Source organism: Hemitrygon akajei, chromosome 5 (genome assembly GCF_048418815.1).
Source record: "Hemitrygon akajei chromosome 5, sHemAka1.3, whole genome shotgun sequence".
Taxonomy (NCBI): Eukaryota; Metazoa; Chordata; class Chondrichthyes; order Myliobatiformes; family Dasyatidae; genus Hemitrygon; species Hemitrygon akajei.
The window spans coordinates 39656595-39680276 of record NC_133128.1 but is presented as its reverse complement, the minus strand read 5'-3'; the positions used below and the strand labels follow the sequence as shown (position 1 = coordinate 39680276).

The window sequence follows — 23682 nt, the reverse complement described above, 5'->3', positions numbered from 1 at the left end:
AGGATGTCCTACGAGGCTGTGGTGGCCAGTGCTAGCATGTTTGCTGTTGTGTGCTGGGGCAGCAGGCTGAGGGTAGCAGACACCAACAGAATCAATAAACTCATTCGTAAGGCCAGTGATGTTGTGGGGGTGAAACTGGACTCTCTGACGGTGGTGTCTGAAAAGAGGATGCTGTCCAAGTTGCATGCCATCTTGGACAATGACTCCCATCCACTCCATAATGTACTGGTTAGGCACAGGAGTACATTCAGCCAGAGACTCATTCCACCGAGATGTAACACTGAGCATCATAGGAAGTCATTCCTACCTGCGGCCATCAAACTTTACAACTCCTCCCTCAGAGTGTCAGACACCCTGAGCCAATAGGCTGGTCCTGGACTTATTTCCACTTGGCATGATTAACTTATTATTACTTAATTATTTATGGTTTTATATTGCTATATTTCTTCACTATTCTTGGTTGGTGCGGCTGTAATGAAACCCAATTTCCCCGGGATCAATAAAGTATGTCTGTCTGTCTGCAGCCATTATGCTTCTGGATTCCATAGATGCCAGTGTTTAGGGATGTCATGACAGCTGAGTGATCTGTTCTCAGACTCCTGAAATGGGAGTTGGCCATGGCTCTGCAGTACACGCTTGCTCATCTGATCTATTTGCACTGTTCCACTACTGCCGTTTCTTGTTGCAGTTAACAGTACAATGGTGCAGTGGCAAATTGTATCACATTGGCACAGAACTGCTTGTGATTGGCTCCCTGTGGCATTTGGAACAATCCTCACTTCAAAAAAACCAACTACCCATCCGTCTCCTGGATGAAAGGTAGGTAGTACAGAAGTATTTATTGGGTGAATAAAAAATGGTTTAATCTTAATTTGATTACCGTAGATTTCGCACTACAGAGCGCACCTGATTAAAAGCCGCTGGCTCTAATTTTAGAAAGAAAATCAATTTTGTACTTGTACAAGCCGCACCAGATTTTAGGCCGCACCGGATTTTCGGCCGCAGGTGTCCCACGTTGTAATATGAGATATTTACACAGAAAGATATACACGTGACGATTTTTTAAACTTTTAATTAAATCCATATGGTAACATAAACAAATACATATTGCAAATGCTTTTTTTCGAACCGTGCCTGTAACGCGGCTACTTTTAAATATACGTTGCGTATACTTTTTTACTGAACAACATTCCAATATCTCCTAACGACTGGTAAAAAATATATATACTGCAGCCTACCAGGAGAAGTTATTGATCGCCTTTAACTTAAAAGCAGCGTTTTGGCTCCGCCGCTCGCCCCCCGCCTTCCCGTTTATCGCAAACCGGTATTTTTCCCACAAGACGCGGTGAAACCGGGTGTGACGTCATAACATCCCGGGATGTAGTACAGAAAACAAATATAGTTAAAACACTTCTAACTTTAACTAACAAATGAATTACTAAGCGAAAATATTATAAACTAAATAACTGCCATAAAGGCAGCACAATGCTTTTCTTCGAGTGTTTTCCATGTTGATGAGGATGAGTACAAATGACTGATTTACAATAATTTAATTGTGAAAGTGCGCTTGATTTATCGTACAATTTCATTGGACCTCTGTGAACTACTCATCAATTTTATTGGTCTACTGTTACGAGGCAAAATGCTTTTGGCGGCATGAAAAAAAACCATGCATTAGCCGCACCGTAGTAAAGGCCGCAGTGTTCAAAGCTGTTCAAAATGTGGGAAAAAAGTAGCGGCTTATAATCCAACATCTACGGTAATTCTGCATTTCATCATTTGTGCAGAAGGTGATACTAGGATTCTGAATAAAATGAACACCAATATAAAAACTATCTCTTTAGAGGAAATTAGGTCTCCATTTACTTGTTATCATCTGAGCGTGAGAGGTGTCTTTGGAAGGTCAGCATTATTTAATGATCCCTGATTACACCGAGTAGCCTTCCTGACGTGCCAGAGTGCTTGCAGTGAGGAAATTCCTATGCAGAGTTTATGAGTGTATTCCAATAAAGTAAAAGATCAAGTATTTAGGAGAAAGGAAAATAAATTTCTAAGTGAGGACATTGTTTGATTTGAAGTCCATCTTTCAATCATTGAAGTAGCAAAAAGGAAGTTTCTTTTGAATTTCTAGCTGGTACATATTGAGGCTTTCTCTTGAATTAGATAGAAAGCTTTGATGACTTGTACCAAATGGATGGAAGCATGATATACACTAATTATTTGTTTCAAAAGCAAATAGTATATGCTCTGTAGGAGGAAAAAGTGTGGCTTCACGCCAGATCTTTTCTGTGAAACCCACGCAGGAAATCCCACCCACCCTCTCAAGATGGAGGAAACCAACCTATACCAGTGTTCAAATGTCTGCACAAATGCCACATTTCCCTGTATTGTTAACATCTGAGGTTGCTGTCAAAGCAGCAGCTCACTCCAGTGCCAGCAACCCAGAAGAGAAATGGAAGAGAATGCCAATGGTGCTGATGGAAGAAGGTGGCCTATTGTTGGCCCACTTAATCCCTTTTATCTCTACCTTCAATCTTATATTAAATTTATTGAAATATTTAGGTTACTCTACCTTTGTTACAGGCTTCTATTCTTTCTGATATTCCAATCTACTCCCACTGTCAGTGTTTATTAAGCCTTAAAATTAAATGTAATTTAGAAAAAAGGCATGAGAATTGACATCAGAAAAAAAATCCCCTGAAAGTGCCGACATGGATGGTTGTCCAGGACACCAATTCCCAACTTGTATTCAGTTTGAGTTTATAATTATCTGATGCACATCCAGATGTTAATCAATATCACAGCACATCTGAGTACATAACAGAATACTATTTTCATGTGAAATGATAAACACAAGCAATAAAGTTTCACAAGAAATTTACCAAGATAGATTTTTTACAAAATAAAAATGACCAGAAAAAAGGTACCATGCTCGACAATGGAATAAATGGCATTGCATTTACAAAAGCTGTTAAAATATCAATATTACATAATCAGAACTTAATTATGGAAAATTGCCCAGGAATTTCTATCCAAAAAAAAATAAACAAGGTCCCCTCAACCCCAAACAATTATTATCCTATTAACAAAAGTAGTAAAACAAGAGTGCCATGAAATATTATTTCTAATAAACTCAGCTTGGTTTCTGCCAGAACAGCTTAAGCATACAAAAAGGGTGGATTTCTAGCGATAATGTGTGAGTTTACAGTACACTGTTCTTTCCTGATTGCACATTCCTGAACAATGTGAACTTCCCTCTGCTGATCACCAGCGAATGTTTTTCATAACTTCACGTCTTTTGACAATGCTTAATTCATTTGAACAGGCTTATTGAAGTTCTATTTACCCAGGACCAGTAGGTGGCATGATTCTCCTGCCTCGAATCAAAGGAACTTTATACCATTTCACAAAGGAACGCCTATAAAAAAAAACTGAAGTCAACGAGTGAAAACCCTCCTGTCCAGGAGGTGCAAAGGTCATGGCTGTTAGACACTGATCAACTCAGCCCAAGAACAATACTGAAGAAGCACCCAGGGCAGCTTGTTTTTAACATCAGCTGCTCATCCACTGTTTTATTAAGGGCTACTGGCAGATTTTTGCAGTATTCAGCTCCATTCACATATTTGCGGATGTAAATAGTCCATGGCACATGAAGAAAGCCATAGTTGCTGGTCAATGTTCCCCTACATGAGAGCCAAAGCAGCTCCCTTGGACATTCAATATTAAAACTGCTTGATCTACCACAAACAAACTCCTGGACGTACATTATTGACCACGACTCAGTAAATTCTATGGAAATGACAACAAGTCAGAAGCTAAACATTCTACATAGGAAGTGTCTAAACTCCTACTTACTTATTCACTCTCATGCAAAGGCAGGACGAAGTGGGCACAAGTGCAGCAATACTTGCAAACTCCATGATACGCATTGTAACAGAATATAACATAGCACCTTGCTTCTGAGGAGTGCACTGGTGCAGCAGGTGGTGCTGCTGCCTCACAGATCTTGCTGACCCTGTGTGCGGCCTGGAATTTCTACATTCTCCCTGGGATCACATGAGTTTTCCTTGGCTGATGTAGTTTATTCCAACATCCCAAAGACTGTGGATTGATTAGTGAACTCGGAATTGTCAATTCCTCCATGAAGCTGGTGTAATTAAATATATCAATATAAAAATAATGTATTAAAAAAACATCTATTTACTTCATAGACCCTTTGCAATTGCGGTCAATGACACCATTTATGGACGACACCAGCTAAGGGGCCACAAGGAACAGTATTGTATCCCCATCCTTCAGGTCAGTGCAAGTGAGCTCCATCCCAGAGCGAGTGCACTGAATAGGAGGTCTGACACAGAAGTTAGGAATGCATGTCCCTGTGCAACTCTGCACAATTTGTTAGCTGATTAAGGTCACTGAATTAAAGTTTATTTTGAAAAAAATATTCATGTAAAACAAATTTGAACACTCATAAATAATTAGAAAAGCTAAAATAAGCATCAACAAAAAAAAAAAGACCCTTCAGTCTCCAGCTAGAAATCCCTACTAAGAAAGAGTCCGAAGCAGGGGTCCAGCTGGTGTAAAATTGAAAAAGCATAATGTTGGGGAATCCCTGTACAAGCAGGCCTTGCTGTTCATCTCCATTTAAGTTCAGCAACCAAAAATAATAAGGAGTCCAACAGTTCCATTTAATATCAGATAGTGTACTACATGTACAACCTGAAAATCTTATTCTTTGCAGACATCCACAAAAACGGAAAAGTGCCCCAAAGAACAAGTGACAGTAAAATATTAACACCCCAAAGCCCCCCCAAGCACAAGCAGCAGCAAAGCAAAACACTTGCATCTCATTTAGCTGATCTTTTTTGACACACCCAATATTCGATAATTGGCTGTACACCAAATGCTCAATCCTTGGTTTATTCAGTACAAAATGTGTGCAGAGGCAACTAGCCTGTACCTACTAATTGAGATAATAAGGAATTTTTAATTCTAGGTAGATAGTAGGTACATACTTGGCTGGTATGGTGGACAAGAAAATCAGTGCAGCAGTGCTCAGCTTTCTTTACAAAATTATTTCCCTGAATCGCTTTGAATGTGAATTATGATGACATTAACATCATTTAGTTTGAGCAAGGGTGCAGTTTTTTCCTGAATGAGAAACAGCTTATTACTACACTCAGCGGACTCTTTATTAGGTACACCTGCTCATTAATGCAAATATCTAATCAATGGTAACAACTCTATGCATAAAAGCATGCAGACATGGTCAAAAGGTTGTTGTTACCCATCAGGTAACCTGGACACCTCCTGGACAGGAGGGTTTTTAATGCCAATGAACCCCTACCATTAACCGAGGGCATCTCGTGAATGGCAGTTTGGTGGCAAAATTTCCTTGTCAATGAGAGGTCAGAGGAGAATGGGCAGACTGGTTCAAGCTGACAGGAAAGCAACAGTAACTCAAAACTATGCATTACAACCGTGGTGTGCAGAACCGCCTCTCTGAATGCACAACACATCAAACCTCAAAGTGATGGGCTGCAGCTGCACAAGACAACAAACATACACTCAGTGGCCACTTTATTAGGTACAGGAAGTCCCTAAAAAAGCAGCCGCTGATGGTATATGTCACCACATATTACCCTGAGATTCACTTTCTTGCAAAATGTGTGCAGAAGGAACCACCCTACACCTACGAGTCTAGGTCATAAGTAATTTCCCCATTCAGTGTGGATGGTCAAAATGTAAACCAAATGTATACTTGGCTAGTGTGGTGGTCAAGAAAATCAGTGCAGCAGAGTCCATCTTTCTTTATAAACATATTTTCCTCAACCCCTCCTTGAATTGCTATGAATGTAAATTCTGATATCACACTAACAATGTCATTACATTTGAGTAAAGGTGCAGATTTGTCCTGAATGAGAAACTGCCTACAACTATCTGGCTCTGAACAATATTACTCTTCTCCTTAGGGAGTGCTTTGGTATCAAAGACCACTTGCTTCTGCTTTAGCTCTGTGGGTTCAGGAGTGATTGAAGGCCAATATGGGAATTACTGACTCTGCCATAAGTGGGGGAGGAGGTGCTTCACCGGGCAGGCAGGTAGGTAATTGGTGAGATGCACCACTTATGCAGCACTTCTGTGTATTCCCAATGCACAGACTCGAGGTATTCAACAGCATTCTGAATGCAGGGTCTTCACTTTAAGCAGTCATGGGCCAGGGATTCCAAACTGTCAACGAGGATGTGTTTTTTTCTCTGAGGAAGATATGAGCATTTTTAAAAATCTTTTCCTCCATCTGCCTGGCAATATCTTCCTTTTGAAGACACTGGAACAGCAATGTTTGTTAGAGGCTGATGCCAAACATACAAATGATGAGTCCTATAGCCAAGTGAGTGTTACTGGAGTCTCAATAACCTAGTCACTTTAATGGCATTGTTGTTCTCAGTCATCACATTTCTAGTACCAGGTTTTACATAGGAGCCTTTCCTTTATCTAATATGAAAGCCTTTAAAGTCTACCTGATAAAGCAGGCACTATCAATTCATGTAGAATTTGAATAAAATGTTTCTTGAATGAACCAGAAGAGTTCTCTTACAAAAAGGAAAATGAAAAGCTAAAGCTGGTCACAGCCATCTGCGACCGATAAGGATGTGAAATTTCCTGGAGAAATACTCCATTTGCAGATTTAAATTAGAAATGCCACAGATTTAAAGTACCTTCAATGAAATAAGTTGTACCTATGCCACTTTATACTTGATAGGATACATAAATTTAAAATCAAAAAGGAAAAATGTCAAATTGCTACTAAGCTAAAATTAGAGCCTAGTATTATCCTGCAATTACAGTGAAGCTTCCAAGATGATATCATGAAAGACTGGCTAAAAGCACCAAATGTTATTTTAGGTGAATACCTAATTTTAGCCAACAGTCTAAGAACATCCCTCAGTGATTTTATTCAGTGAATACACAAATCACATGTCAGGGAATTCCCAGATCCTGTCCCAGCTCAGCTGAGTTAGTTGTTGTCAGCTGGGCAGCGGCTGGAATATGATGATTGCTCTCAGCGTCCATGTTTTGCAGTAGGGTAAAAATAATCAGCGATAAATCTCTCTCCTGTTACCCATCACAGTCACAGAAACGTACAGCACAGGGGAGCCCACCTAGCTCACAATGCTTGAATTTATGAGATTTCCAAGTGATGCAGGGGCAGAATTTGACCTTACTCACTAATAATCTATTCACTTATTCCGACTTCATTTTAAACAGGACCACTCAGCTCAGAGCCCCACAAGTGCCTTGGCTGAAATGTGGGCCAAGAGCTGAAATTCAGATACGAGGAGAAACTGAAATCAAGGCAGCACTTGACTGAACATGGCACCTCGTAGGTGGTACCAAGTCAATGAGAATCTAAAGAAAGCTCTTCAGTGGCTGAAGTCATGGTTTGGTAATTTAAATGTACAGGAGCATAAAAAGCTGCAGAGAGTAGTGGACTCTGTTGAATACATCTCAGACTTATTCCTACCCAGCATTGGTAGTATCTGCAGAAGGCGCTACCCAAAGTAGGTAATAATTATCATGAAATATTCCTACCATCTACAAAATGCGCATTTATTCATACAAGCTACTCCAACAGCATCCCCTAAACACAGAACATGTACTACTAAGGACTAAGGACTGTAAGGACATTTGAATATTTGCAGATTACTCTTCAAATTCGAGATTTGCTGTCAGCCCTTCATCAATGCCAGGTCTAAATCCTGGAATGCAGCACTGAGCAGCACCATTGGCGTATCTTCACCAGAAGCACTGTAGCAGTTCAAGGCAGCCACTCAACATCAGTTTTTCCATGGGTAAATAGCAATAGGCAATAAAAATCAGCCCAACAGCACGTCGTTCCCTGCTCTTGGTCCTGGGCCCAGCTCCTTTGAATCAGCTCCAAGTTCATTCCATTAGTAACAAAATATTGGCTCATTCCCCACTCTCAGACTCAGACCCCGCCGCCTCGGTTCAGGTCATACTCGCCACACCATAACCATCCTGCACCTTTGAGACTTCAGTTCACACTGCAAAAAAATGCCAGGTGATTCAAAAGCTCAAATCTGAAAGGCAAGTTGCAGGCTATTGATGGCAGTGATCGTTTCCAAGAAAAAGTGAGATTTATAAAGTAGTTAATAGTTTTGGTTCCTACTAGCAAGTTGTCATTGTGTTTCACCAGTGCCATCTAAAACCATACTCCATGTTTCATATAAACTACTGAAATGAACAGTCCTTAAAAAAATTACACGTTCATGTTTGGAATGGCCTCCAAAAGAAAGATACATTTCACCTCCATTTTAAAAAAAAATGGAGCATAGGTCTCCGGCTCCCCATGAAACAACATCACAGGAAAGTTATAAACAATGATAACTGTAACTTGAAACCCTAATTAGAACATAGAACAGTACAAATCAGAAATACGCCCTTTGGCTCATGATGTCTACACCTAAAATTATGCCAATTTAAACTAAATCTCTTCTGCCTGTATACGATCAATATCTCTCCACATTCCAATATGTCTACCTTATTGACTCTAAAACACGACTATTGTATTTGCTTCCACCACTACTGCGACAGCCTCTTCACTATTAATATCAAAATCGTCAGTAACCACAGTAATCTCTCAAAAGATACAACTTTATTCTACATGTAGAAAAACAGAACTGCATATCAATGTTTCCACTTTAGGATAACTGACCATTATCGATTTGAGCAAAATCAAACACAAATCATAGAATGTAAAACAGTTCAGCACAGTATTGGCTCTTCAGCCCACAACGTTGTGCTGACCTATATAAACCTACACCAGAATCAATCTATTCCTTCCCTCCTATATGGCCCATAACCCTTCATTTTCTTCCATGTGTTTATTTGAGTCTCTTTAATCTCCTTAAGGTGTCAGCCTCCACCACCACCTCCAACAGTGTGTTCCAGGTACCTGCCAGCCTGTAGAAAAACCTATGTCTGATATCTCCCTAAACTTTCCTCCACTCACCTTAAAAGGATGTCCTCTTAAGAGGGAACATGTTACAAAAAGGACTACCTTAAACGTACAACATAAGAAATGAGCTCCAGGAGGCCCAAGGCCCCTTGAATTCACAATTCAGTAAGATTATCATTGAACATTAACTGTTTCTTTTTAAAAATTCAGTTGTTCTATCTAAATATCCCTCAAACTTCTTCCAAGTCCAAAAGCTATTGACCATTGTCATTAATTTCCTCAAACAACTATGTATTTACATCTCTCTGGGGTAGAGAATTCCAAAGATTATTTTTTCCTTAGGAAAGGGAATTCTGTCTTCAATAGTCAGCTCCACATGTCAAAATTATTTATTTTTATAACCATATAACAATCACAGCACGGAAACAGGCCATTTCGGCCCTCCTAGTCCATGCCGAACTCTTAATCTCACCTAGTCCCACCTACCCGCACTCAGACCATAACCCTCCACTCCTTTCCTGTCCATATACCTATCCAATTTTACCTTAAATGACACAACTGAACTGGCCTCTACTACTTCTACGGGAAGCTCATTCCACACAGCTATCACTCTCTGAGTAAAGAAATACCCCCTCATGTTTCCCTTAAACTTTTGCCCCCTAACTCTCAAATCATGTCCTCTCGTTTGAATCTCCCCTACTCTCAATGGAAACAGCCTATTCACGTCAACTCTATCTATCCCTCTCAAAATTTTAAATACCTCTATCAAATCCCCCCTCAACCTTCTATGCTCCAATGAATAGAGACCTAACTTGTTCAACCTTTCTCTGTAACTTAAGTGCTGAAACCCAGGTAACATCCTAGTAAATCGTCTCTGCACTCTCTCTAATTTATTGATATCTTTCCTATAATTCGGTGACCTATACTCACTGGAATTTAGTAGAATGGGGATGGATCTCACTGAAACACATCAAATGTTTAAAGGCCAAAATAGAGTGGATGAGCTCTATTTTTGTCTTTGATTTTCTAGGTGAGGAAAACTACTCATCCTTTCCAGTCTTTCAAGAACCTAATGAAACTCATTGTCAATTCCTGTGCTAACTGTAAGTGGCAATCTGAAAAATAATTAGCTTGTCAATTGATTTGCATTAGGTTGATTGGTGATACTCTATACCTACTATGTATGTAAAAATATTTTCTTTAAATAAGACCTTTTCCAACCTTGCCCTTTCCTCATGAGACATACAAAGAGTACATCAACATAAGCAATTGCAGTTAAGCTTCATGTAGCAAGGCTCACTTCAAGGAGATTTATGTATGAAAAGATTTTCCCTACTTGTTTCTAAGGCTGCCCTTAGCATATTTTTTGACTGAACTCTAATAACACATTAGTCACAGTCATAAAAACCATTAAATCCAATTCTACGACATGATATTGTGCTACATAATATCATTATCTGGACCAGAATGAGCCTTGTTCACAAAAACAGCAGAAAAACTGACAGCTGGCTAATTCACACCCAGGTTTAGCCTGTCCAAACTGACAAGGATAAGGAAAGACGTTGAAATTCCTAGACATTCAAAAACTAGTATTGTGAAAGAAATAATTTAAAAAAAAATCAAATCACAAAATTCTCAGAAAAAAAAACACCCATCCAAAATTAAATCAGCAAAAAAATGTACTTGTACCTCGTGGCAGGTTATTTCAAGTGAAATGAATGGATTTTCTATTACTAAACCGAGGTGTAAACTGATACAGGCTCAAAAGGAATATTAACCAGTATTAGAGAAATACTACTAATCCTCATGCTGACTCCACGAAGCATCATCATCACAGAGCAGACAACAAAACACTTGAGGAGAGTAGCAACAAGATCAGGATATCCAGTATTGGTTGAACCTAGTGAAATGTGTATAGAGAAATTTCATGCAGTCACGCCAGGATGTTCCAACCAGCTCCAGCCCAACAAATCAAAAACTTTGTCTAGCAGAAAACTGATCGAAGTGAGGAACTGAACTTTGTAGTTTTGCTTGCAAGGACCTTCAGAAGTCATTGAACAGGTACCACCAAACAAAACATTTCAATACACTGTTATGCTTGTTAATTTAAAGTAAGCTGGTTACTAGCAAAATTCTCCGCAATATAACTAGTTCAAATTTTACAGCTAAGAAATGGGTGTGTAGAAATGCAACACATTTAATACTTTATACAGAATGCACCGTTAAAGGAAACTGATTAGATGGCATTTTGGCATTAAAGTAAATATGAACAAAGATAAGAAGTTAACTTCATTCTATTCTATGGCACAGGCCAGCGACACAGTGATTTCTTAGAGAGAAGAGCAAGCTTTATATTTTAAAATAAATATTGAGGAATGCTAATAGAACAATTTCAACAAGAGACTATTTGATCAGAGCATTTTTAAATCACCTGAAAAATGGAAGTTCTTTGAAACCCTGGGAGTTGGAACAACAATGAGTACTTTTATATTTGCCACATTAGACTGAAAACAATGAATCAATGCTTCAATTTAGTGCTAAACAAGCTTTCATAGTTTAACAATCTACAGGTTAAATGGGTTAAGTGACCACTCAGTTGCACATTACAACTCTTTAGTCACAGAAGCCTTGTGAAGGCACACAGATATATTCAAAAACAGTATGCATCCTTCAAATATTTATGAAATGTAGCTACAGAATTCTTATTTAAGAATCACTGCTGTGAATTCATGAATAATGCACTACACGGTAATCTGCTGCACAATTACACAAGTGACAGATTAATTCTTACGTATTTGTAAAATATCTTCCATCAATGACTAGTTGCAGTAATATACTTTATACTGGCCAAATTACTAATCAGCCAGCTGCAGGTGTTGATCAGGTGAGAAGAAACAATTTTAAAAAATCATTACAAACTCTTTTTCTCATTCTTTGAAATTCAATAAGGCAAACGGAGGTAAACTACCTTATTTTTATTTCCATCATTTGGTTATCTGAGATATTCCTAATCAGAAAGCAGAATATACAAGCCACATATCACAAATCACCCTGTCATAGTGGTAAATCTCAGACTAAATGGGGCAAACCTCCCAGCAATATCTCAATGGCTCTGTCAATAGATATCCTATAAGGGAAGCAAAAACCGAGGCTCCTGATCAAAACAGCAGGCCAACTCAAATGAATAAGAGGAATCAGCTGCTGACAGAAAGGTAGGTAGGGATTTTGGACTGATTTAATAAAGTTGTTTTAAATGCTTTTAATAGTGTGTGCTTAATTTAAACAGAACCTTGACAGTCATCAATTAAGCCTTTCAGTTGACCATCCCATTCTTGTCAGCGCACTTGTACCAGGAGAGGTGCTGCTTTGGCCCACAGCACTATGAGCCTTGCCGAAGTTGGGCAGTTGAACTCCCAGAGCAGGGACACACCCAATGCCAAGCTCAGTGACGACTCAGGGCTCAGGAAATGGCACAGTACAGCTAAAAGATCTGACTAACGCTATTAAGAATACACAATGGATTGGATGAAAGAAAAGAAAATGGCCAATTCTCATGTCCCACTTCACAGTGATTCAGAAGGATTTCAATTTATCAATCCATCAGAGCTTCACTGATACAATAATAGTGGTTAGTGAATTCAAGTATTTGGAAGCATCAAACATGTAAATCTTTAACACCCTCTCCAGATGGAGATTACATTTTATTTATTTTATTCTCAAATTTACAACAGTTGGTAACAAGTTTCAAGAGTTTTAACTAACACTGGTATTCTACCCAAGACCTGTTCAGGTCAACTGGAAATAAATAATTACCAATGAATGAAGATTGAGAAAATCTGCAGATTCTGGAAATCTAGGCAACATACAAAATGCTGGAGGAATTCAGCAGGCCAGGCAGCACCTATGGAAAAGAGTACACAATCGACATATCAGGCAGAGACCCTTCATCAGGACTGCCTATCATGGCAGATCATCAGTGCATTTTAACATCAACTGTAAAATAATAACCAACAATGCCATTTCTCTAAAATAAAACAAAGTTATCAAGAGTCATTACTTTTTGAATTGGCGTCCGTCAGCCTAAATGGATAACATAACAAGCACAAGCAACTGGTGCTATTTAAAAACTGTTCGCTCTGTAGTGTCTAACAGCCACATGAGTGCACATAACTGATGCTAGTTAGAAACTGCTTGGCAACAATCCACTGTCGCAATTATGTGATGTAGTGTCCCAAATAAACAAAGAGAATCCTGACAATGTCCTGGATTAGATTTTGTTCTTTAAGAATTGTCCCAAATAAGTGCCTGCTCTGATTCGCAGATAGGCCAACTAATCAGAATTTACTGTATAGAGAAGCTCAATTTTCACTGAGACAAGGTAGAAGCAATCTGGGGATTGACTAAGAACTTTGCTAAGACTATTTTGCAGAAAGGTGAACAGGGAGGGCTGGTGCTGCATGACTTCCTACAGGCAGGAATAATGTTATAACCATATAACCATATAACAATCACAGCACGGAAACAGGCCATTTCGGCCCTCCTAGTCCATGCCGAACTCTTAATCTCACCTAGTCCCACCTACCCGCACTCAGCCCATAACCCTCCACTCCTTTCCTATCCATATACCTATCCAATTTTACCTTAAATGACACAACTGAACTGGCCTCTACTACTTCTACAGGAAGCTCATTCCACACAGCTATCACTCTCTGAGTAAAGAAATACCCCCTCGTGTTTCCCTTAAACTTTTGCCCCCTAACTCTCAAATCATGTCCTCTCGTTTGAATCTCCCCTACTCTCAATGGAAACAGCCTATTCACGTCAACTCTATCTATCCCTCTCAACATTTTAAATACCTCGATCAAATCCCCCCTCAACCTTCTACGCTCCAATGAATAGAGACCTAACTTGTTCAACCTTTCTCTGTAACTTAAGTGCTGAAACCCAGGTAACATCCTAGTAAATCGTCTCTGCACTCTCTCTAATTTATTGATATCTTTCCTATAATTCGGTGACCAGAACTGTACACAATATTCCAAATTTGGCCTTACCAATGCCTTGTACAATTTTAACATTACATCCCAACTTCTGTACTCAATGCTCTGATTTATAAAGGCCAGCGTTCCAAAAGCCTTCTTCACCACCCTATCTACATGAGACTCCACCTTCAGGGAACTATGCACTGTTATTCCTAGATCTCTCTGTTCCACTGCATTCCTCAATGCCCTACCATTTACCCTGTATGTTCTATTTGGATTATTCCTGCCAAAATGTAGAACCTCACACTTCTCAGCATTAAACTCCATCTGCCAACGTTCAGCCCATTCTTCTAACCGGCATAAATCTCCCTGCAAGCTTTGAAAACCCACCTCATTATCCACAACACCTCCTACCTTAGTATCATCAGCATACTTACTAATCCAATTTACCACCCCATCATCCAGATCATTTATGTATATTACAAACAACATTGGGCCCAAAACAGATCCCTGAGGCACCCCGCTAGTCACCGGCCTCCATCCCGATAAACAATTATCCACCACTACTCTCTGGCATCTCCCATCTAGCCACTGTTGAATCCATTTTATTACTCCAGCATTAATACCTAACGACTGAACCTTCTTAACTAACCTTCTATATCTATGTATGTATCTATAACAGTACATACTCATGTTCCCTCTTTCAACATCTTCTAAACAGATGGTGTCAGATGTTGCACAGGTATTCACTCATATCACTAGCCTTTACAGGAATTTTCCTTAGATTAGTCATTTGATATCAAACTCTAGATGTGCAGTAATTTCAAGCAACTAAACAAAATCCAGACTCTTACAGCCCATCACAATTCCATCACCTTCCACAGCCACCACCTTGAGAAAACTATATTGTATCTATTCTTGCTATCTACCCCAAAATGAGCATCAACCCCATATTCTCTCCATCACAAATATGATGTATTTCTAGTTCTGTGAATACCAAACACTTCTACTTTAGTGCATTTGCCTCTTCAATACTTTTTGACTCCTCAAGATTTGGCTAGCATTCTGTACAAGGTTCTTCTGGCTAGCTTCCCTGTTTTCACACCCCACAAACTCCAGTTTGTCCAACCAGTCACTAATTGCAAACAATTCTGCAACAAATCCCATATGAATATTACCACCTGTAGTTATTTCCTTACAATGCCCATCAGTTCTTCACCTTTCGATTCTCAGCCAGTTTTCAGGATCAAGGATGGCTTACTTCCACTCTAAACTTGTGCATTCTGAGATAGCCAGTGAACCAATGTTGAAACGTAGGCTTCCAGAGATGAAGCGGCTGATAGCTGATGGTGCACTTGGATGGTCAGTTTGCGAGATGGGGCACTTTTTGCACAGAGCATACCCTTCTTGGTTCTCAATACCATCATAAATGCTGCTTCTCCACTTTTCAGTGGTCATGGGCTAAAGACATTTGTCTTGAAGGAGTCTTGGAGCTCATCTCAGAAAGCACAATTAAGAGTAGCAATAATTAGTGTCCGGTACACCATGAATTTTGTGTCAGGTTCTGTGATCTTGATCTTCAATCCATTCCTCAGTTAACCAAAGACTGATAACACACTGAAAGCAGTGGTGAATTTCATTATTGATATCTGCCTTGGGTGCCTCCAGAGATGTGGCAAGTGCTTCACACCTCTGATTAAAACTCCATCTGAGGGTTGAAATTCACTTATGGTTTCTGCTTTTCCTAACCCGTCAAAATACAACAGAATTGATAGTGGGTTTACCAAATTTGATGTGCATCCCAGAGTCTCTTCACCTATTCTGAACAGCCATGCCTTCAACCCAGAACTAAAACTTCAGTCTTTCACCCTTCTCTATAAATGAACTGACAGGATAAGGTTGTAAACAGTGTAGCCTATGGAGATGCTCTGAATTACTGTCAACAACATCAACATTAGACTTTGTGCAGAATTTTTAAAGTTGCTGACAGTGTGATTTCAGTTCAAATGGGCTAACGACAGTGAACTGTAATACCTTTTCTGTTATAGTCACTGTGACGACTGTGCTAGGAATTTCCAATTTCAATTGCAAATTCAGATTTGACTATACTTTGCAAGCTGCCTACTGCATTAGCAGATAAGGTCAGCATGAGTTACATTTTATTATGAAAGACACTCTTAACTATTTAGGGGAGAAACTGCTTGAACTTGAGCAGACTTGAATTAACATGAGCTGATTCCAAACCATAGCAGAGAAGTATTGCGATACTACCTAAAAATCCTTTAAGTTCAAATTGAAATACCCATTGAAAGTCAAGCCTGTGTTACATAAAAAAAAATGATATACCACTGTAGTGAATCAAACTCATATTTTAAGTTTGTTTGACAACCAATCAAAAACACTTATTTATGGTGCACAAATTAAAAAAGCTATTTTGCCTGCTTGACAGCATATTTAAACAAATTAATAATGTTATTTAATGATTTGACGTTTCCTCCTTCATTCTTTAAAACGGCAATTAGTTACAGAGTTTGAACTCTGAATTATCATTTACACTGCTTTTATTGCTGGTAATATTTGTTTCATAATAGTCTTTTGATTTATATACAGGATTACATAAACATTAACATCTAGTTCTGCCAATTATTCCACCTTTCACTAAATTTCCCCAGTTTACTTCCTTGATAATTTATTAACCCCTTCTATCTACCAAACTTTAATTAGAATCAGAATCAAGTTTATTATCACTGGCATGTGACGTGAAATTAGCCACATATCTAAAGCAGAAATTAAATACAAATGTGTTAAGATGAGCTGATATCAAGCAATAGTGTAAATAGATCTCTGTGCAAAACAAACATGAAATCATAAAACATAGATGCCAAAATAAATTCAGCCCTATTCAATACTGTGCTACATAATAACTGTATGTCCTCTCCTGTAAAATTAGACTACGTGTTGGGATAGGATTCTACATCTGCTGGTACACTTTGCTCAAGTGACTGTTAATCAGGTTTGAATTTTTTCAGAGTGCAATCAGGCAAGTGCTTAGGCATCCTGACTCAAGATTCAAGTAGATTTACTGTATTATCAAAGAATGCATAAATTGTACAACATCGAAATTTGCTTGCTCACAGGTATCCACAAAGCAAGAAACCAGAAAGAACCCAATTTTAAAATGAATAAAAATAAAAAGACCAACACTCAAAGAGAAAGAAAAAAATACAAGTCAAGCAAACAATTGAAGAGAACACTAGCATTCTGAAACAAAAACCCAGGAGCAGCCTGGAGTAGGATCAAACCTGTATCATTCAGTTCTCCAAAATCCTTGTCCATTTCCAAAACATTACAGTGGGATGTAGAGGAGGCTAATTGGGAATGCAAGAAGACGGACTATGGAAGAGATTTTCTAAGACTTTGAGGCATTATGCAGAATTCTGGAAGTGCATAAACTACTATAAAGCCAGCTGTCATGATATTGTTATTTTCTACTTGTACTTGAAAAGAGAAGTTACACTTCAAATGAATAAAAATGTATTCCAGGTTTATAAAGCCTGACATTTACAGTCATGCACTGGTATGAAAATAATTCAAAAGTAAGGCTTAAAAGTGCTGCTCAGTAAGCTACCCTTGACTATCTTAAATACATAGACATTACAAAGTATACAATGCTATCGAAAGATCTCGACAGGAATTGTGAAACAAATGTAAACATTTTGATGGTGTTAAGATCTGTGTTAGGATAATTGTCCTCTGGGATTTGCTTTGCTCTTCCAATCACTACAGTTATAGGCTAGGGTTAAGTTTAAATTATGTGGATAATAAACTGGCCTCTAGTCAATAATGAAAACTGCGATAAAAAAATCACAAGATGATAATTGTAGAATGGCAATAGTGTGGCGATCCTGACCTCAGGTTTGTGTGGAATTGACTGTGAGGCTTTCCCCTCAGATACACAAGTTTCCTCCTACAAGATGTACAGGCTAGTAACTGGCAGTGGAACATGCCACTGATATATAGTTGAGTGTTCGAATCTGGGGAAGGGAGATGGGGGAGAATAAAAATGGCAGCACTGTAAAATGGGTGTTCCAAGTCCATAAAAAGGTAGAGCAGTGTTAGGGTTTATTTCTAGAGGGATAGAATTAAGGAGCATTTATGTTAAACGTGTATTGAAGCCTGGTTTGCAATGTACATAGTTGTAGATGCCATGATATAGGAAGAAACAACAGACAGTGCAAAGGTGGGGCAGGATCTGGGACAGCTGATAGTTTCTCAGCTTCAGAGACTCGGGTTCAATCCTGTCCTGAATATGTTACTCAAAAATATTTTCTAGAATTGACAGAAGATTTATAATTATACCAGAAATCAAATGATTACACACAGTAAGAAAGGATAAAAAGATTGGGTCAATGGAATTTAGATGAACAAACATGTAAACAAATAGAATTTGTATATAAAAGCAATATGGCTGTAATAGTATTGATTTTAACTTTATATTGACTAGTCTTTTCTTAGTGGGAGTGGTAATAATGAAACAGAATTTGTTAAATGTATCTAAGGAGGTTTTTTTAAAAAATAGCATTTGAAGAGTCTTACTATGGAGGGAGCTATACAAAGCCTAATTTTAGGGAATGAGAATGGGCAAGAGATAGAAGTTTCTGTGGAGGAACACTTTACAAACAATGACCATAGTTTGATAAGCTTTAAGGTAGTCATGTGAAGAGATATGGATCTATAGATAAGGTCTTAAATGGGGGGGGGGAGATGGAGGGCTGACTTCAATAAAACAAGATAGAAACTGGTGAACATATACAGGGAGTGGTTGCTAGAGGGAGCAATAATGTCTAAAAAGTCTAAATTAGCATGTCCTTTTAAGAGTATGGAAAAAGGCAAGATTAGGAAATCTTGATTAATAAAGAAAATTAGGGGCACTAAAACAACAAAGAACAGTACAGGCTCATCAGACCATGATGTTGTGCCAACCTTTAAACCTACTTTAAGGTTATTCCAACCCTACCCTCCTATATAAGCTTTCTATTTTTCCTCTATCATCCATGTGCCTATCCAAGAGTTTCTTAAATGCCCCGAACGTACCCACCTCTATAACCACAACTGACAGGGCTTCCCATGCACCCACCATCCTCCAAGAACATGTGACATTCCCTCCATACTTTCCTCCAATTACCTTAAAACTATGCCCTCTGCATCAGACATTTCTGCCTTGGGAAAAAGTGCAACTTATCACCGTGTACATCCCTGTCAAATCACCCCTCTTTCTCCTCCACTACAAAGAGAAAAACCCTAGCTCACTCAACAAGACATGCACGTTAGTCTAGGCAGCATCCTGGTAAATCTCCTCTGCACCTCTCTAAAGCTTCCTCATCCTTCCTATGATGAGGTGACCAGGAACAAACACGAGATTCCAAGTGTGGTCTACAAGGTTTTATACAGCTGCAGCATTACCTCGTGGATCTTGAACTCAATCCCCCGACTAACGAAGGCAACACACCATATACCTTAACAACTCTAACAAATTGCATGGCAACTCCAAGGGATCTCACAACAGAAAGTGCTCGGCAGGCTACAGAAAAGATATGGTAATGCTAGAAATAGTGCAGAAGAGATTCACCCAGATATTGAATGAAATGGAGGGTTTAAGGTACAAGCAGAGATTGGATGCTCTGGCATTGTTCTCAGTGAAAAACAGTAGGCTGAAGAGTGACAACAGAGGTTTATCAAAATAGGAAGGCTCTATTTTTTAAACAAGCGTAAGGAAGAATAAACACTGAGGGCGGGGGCTTAAGGTCAAGGAGAAATATTTAAAGGGGTCTTAAGAGACAAGTTTTCCCCACACAGGGGCTGGTGGGTATATGAACAAACTGCTGGACATGGGTAGGAAGAGAACATGGGAATATGGGCCAAAAGCAAGAAAATTAGATTAGTGCAGATAGGCATCTCAGTCGACATAGACAATTTGGGCTGAAGGGCTTGTTTTCTGGGCTGTGTGACTTCTTTCTCTTCAGAAAAGGACCGTACAGAGGCAAGTTATGCAAGGTTTTGAGAGAAAGGACACAGAATGTTTCTATTTCTGGATAGAACCAGAGACCGTGATTATATAAGGGACACATACATTCTTTAGATGAGATTATGCACTTAAGGGGAGGTTAGAACCAGAAGAAGGGTCTTAGAAGGTAATGCCAATAAATTTAGATTAGGAAAGGCAGGAAGAGGATCATGTGGCTCAAGTTTATTGTCATTCAACCGCATACATGTATACCCCAAAAGCACCAACATTCCTCCAGACCAAGGTGCATGGCAGTATATATAGAACATTGAATAGTACAGCACAGTACAGGCCCTTCGGCCCACAATGTTGTGATTACCAGAAATAAATTAATAATAAAATGTATTCCAAAAGATTGATATTTAGCATAAGGTTCATTTATGACACAAGTTAAAAAGTAAACAGTCAATAGCATTTCAATACTGGACCACCATACAGGATGAGACCTGGGTGATAGCAGAGAGTTCAGCAGTCCCATGGCCTGGAGGGAAAAGAGACTGTTTTCTATCCTAACAGTCCTTGTCCTAATGCTACAGTACCTCCTGCTTGATGGTAGAGATTATGGGATGGATGAAAGGGATTCTTGCTAAGGTGCCTGTGTACACAGTGCTCCTGATCAATATCTAGGATGGGTGGAAGAGAGATGCCAACAATCTATTCAGCAGCCCTGCAATCCTTTATCAGGTCTTGTCATCAGATACCTTGCCATTCCTGTACCAGACGGTGATGCATCTGGTCAGGACACTCTCAATGGTACTCCTGTAAAAACTGGTTAGCTCTCTGTCATTGGAAATGTCACTAAAATATTGACTCGCAACCTTAATGACATGGTCATTTCATAAGATACAGCAAGTAGATAGATACCTGAATTCTAGAAGGAACTGCCTTGTCCACATTCACACTTATTTACATATGCCAGCTGGATAGCATCTGGACTGAACATAAGCTTACTATACTGAACTTACACCAAAAAGGCAGAAATAATGTATTTGAATCTATTTGGGGCCAATGCATTGTGCACTTGTGGCACAGATAGCTGTAGTAATTAGTAGAAATGATCAACAGGGTTCACTTCTTGCCAATGGTACTACAGTAAATTAGCCTTCTGCTTGATGTGACCAACTTACTAAGTCTTAGTCTTAGAATACTTACTCTGGTGTATAGCATCTCTAAACATCTAGCATGGACCAAACTTTGATACACCATAGATAATACAAGCATGCTGATTTATTGATTAGTTCCCGTTTGTTGCTATCTCAGTATTATACTATCCAGACTGTACTGGGTGGGACTTTCAGAAAACATGCTACCTTCAAACAGACTTTGTACAGAGAACTATCTTTAATGAAAGGAAGCATGGCTGGTGTATGGTGATGTCAAATATGCTCTTAACTCCTTAGTTAAACCAAACATTTTTTTAGCCTACTTGTATAAGTGTTCTAAGACATCATGCACAAATGTTATTTAAAGAAAGTGGAGGAATAAAAGTTCAAGTTGTAATGACTGTTTTCCCATTAAAGTAAACTGACCAGGATATTGAATCACAAAAAAAAAGTCATTGCTTTGGTAAAGCAAAGCCTTCAATGGCAGATTTCCTCAGAAAATTAACAGTATTAAGGGCAGATTCAGTTGAACCGGTTAGAATCTTCCCATGTGGTTTTTCTCTCTCCTCCAATCAATATAGAAACCCCCATTTGAACTCCTAATTTTCTGCCTTTATTGTAGTAACTATAAATCATCCTGGAAGTTATCTAGGTCATTGTACTTCAAAGGTAAACAAAATGCTTTAAAACATAAGGAACATTTAGCATTTGTCATAAATCCCCACCCTTAAAGGCCACTTTCATGTCTGGTCAAATAGCAGTTGATTTAATGGATTAAAATTCAGGGAAGTGGACCACTGGGTCAGAGGCATGAATATGAATTTTTATCATGCAACTGGAAAAATTAAATCAGATTAAGATTAGATTTACTTGTCACATGTACACTGAAACATAGTGAAATGCTTTGTTTTTCAACCAAAGACCGAGAATTGTGCTAGGTATAGCTCACAAGTGTAGCCACACTTCCGGTGCTGAAATAGTATTTCTGCAACTCACTAACCCTGATCGCAGAGTTTTGGAACATGGGAGGAATCTACAGCGCCCAGAGGAAACCCATGTGGTCACGGGGAGAACATATAGACTCCTTACAGACAGCGGTGGGAATTGAAACCCAATCGGTGATTGTAAGATCTGTAAAGCAATTGCACTAACTGCTATACTGTCATACTGCCCACAGAATCATATTCGAGTCATTGAATAAATCCGGAATCAGAAAGCTGATTGTCTATAAGGTGACGTAACTGTCATTAAAAACCAATCAGGTTTACTAATGTCCAAAGAAAGAAATCATCCATCCATATCTGTTATATGTGACTTCAGACCCACCACTGTAGTTCTTAATTACCTCTTAAGGTTATTGGCATTCAGGAGTAAGCAATAAATTCTAGCCCTGTCAATGATGTTTATATATTGTGACTAAATACACTTTGATGTAATCTAAACAAACTTGCACTTTTGAACAGAGACTTCTTGTACCAAAATTTCCAACTTTAACCCAAATGATCTGAATGCACAGGTATTTGGAAGGAGAATACAAGTATTGTTTGTATTTATTTTGATATATTTGCATATTATGCGGGTCCCTCATGGCTATAAAATACAGCAACATATCTAAATGCTAGCTGTAAGTTAAGTGGGGCATACAACTGGCACAAATCAAGAAAGCAATCATCTGATTCTCACTTGCCTGTTCACTTATGGCACAGCACAGAACTGCAAGTACAGCCTGAATTCTGGTGTGCCATTTGACTACAAATTGCCAAATCTCATCTTTAATTATATACATGTAATTACCTTTGTTTTTTTAATGTGTTCCTTACTGGAGGAAGCAAAATCCAATAAGTACTTTTCTACAGGCATTATTCTGATACTGCAAGATTAGAATGAATTTTAATAATAATATTAAAGAATATTATTGAAAAGCTTCAAAGCTTTTCATTTCCACCTTGGTGCCAATGGCTGATTGTACTGCTTTGTACATCTCTGAAACTCCTAGCTCAGGATTTTCACCTCCAGAGCTAATTTCTCTTTCTTCTTGCTGAGTTGCATCTTGCTCATTGTAAATATTTTATCTTCACAACAGAAAGGTGCAACAATTTCAAATTACTCATTTACCCCCACCCAACACTGGTCCCAACTTTGCTGAACTCCAAATGATCCTTTTCCAAAGCATAAAATTTCATTTTTGCCTTCTTCAAACTCCTCTAATGCCTCAACCCTTCATATTCATATTACATATAGATACATAATTTACATACATAATTTTGTGCTGGACCTTTTAAATGGATTTTCCACCTTGGTATTGCTTTAATTAACACCTTGGTCTCCGCTTGAATTGCATTTTTTAAATAACATTTATCAAGATTTTGTTCACCTGCTTTATCCCCATGTGCAGGTTTACATCTTTTGTTTCTGTGAAGGAATATTTAAAGGTGTTGGACACCAATCTGCTTCTTCAAAAGTTTACTTTAGTGATTCAACAGTCTTTGAAAAAGTGCTAAAAGTTTGAATATGATTTGAAAATCTGTTCAAATGGGATATTCAGATTCTTATACA

The 23682-nt window shown here is 38.6% G+C and overlaps 1 protein-coding gene across 13 annotated transcripts in view; it reads right to left on the bottom strand.

The window, feature by feature from the left end:
- Positions 1 to 23682, bottom strand: part of bbx (BBX high mobility group box domain containing) — a 139177-nt gene that overhangs the window by 39901 nt on the left and 75594 nt on the right. For 6 of the 13 annotated variants that reach the window (XM_073045285.1, XM_073045283.1, XM_073045281.1 and 3 more), the window contains one exon: positions 12794 to 12881. The exons of the other annotated variants lie outside the window; for them this stretch is intronic. In XM_073045285.1, coding sequence (XP_072901386.1) covers positions 12794 to 12844 — 51 coding nt within the window. In that variant the 5' untranslated portion in view covers positions 12845 to 12881. The remainder of the gene's footprint in view (positions 1 to 12793; positions 12882 to 23682) is intronic. 13 annotated transcript variants of the gene reach the window in all.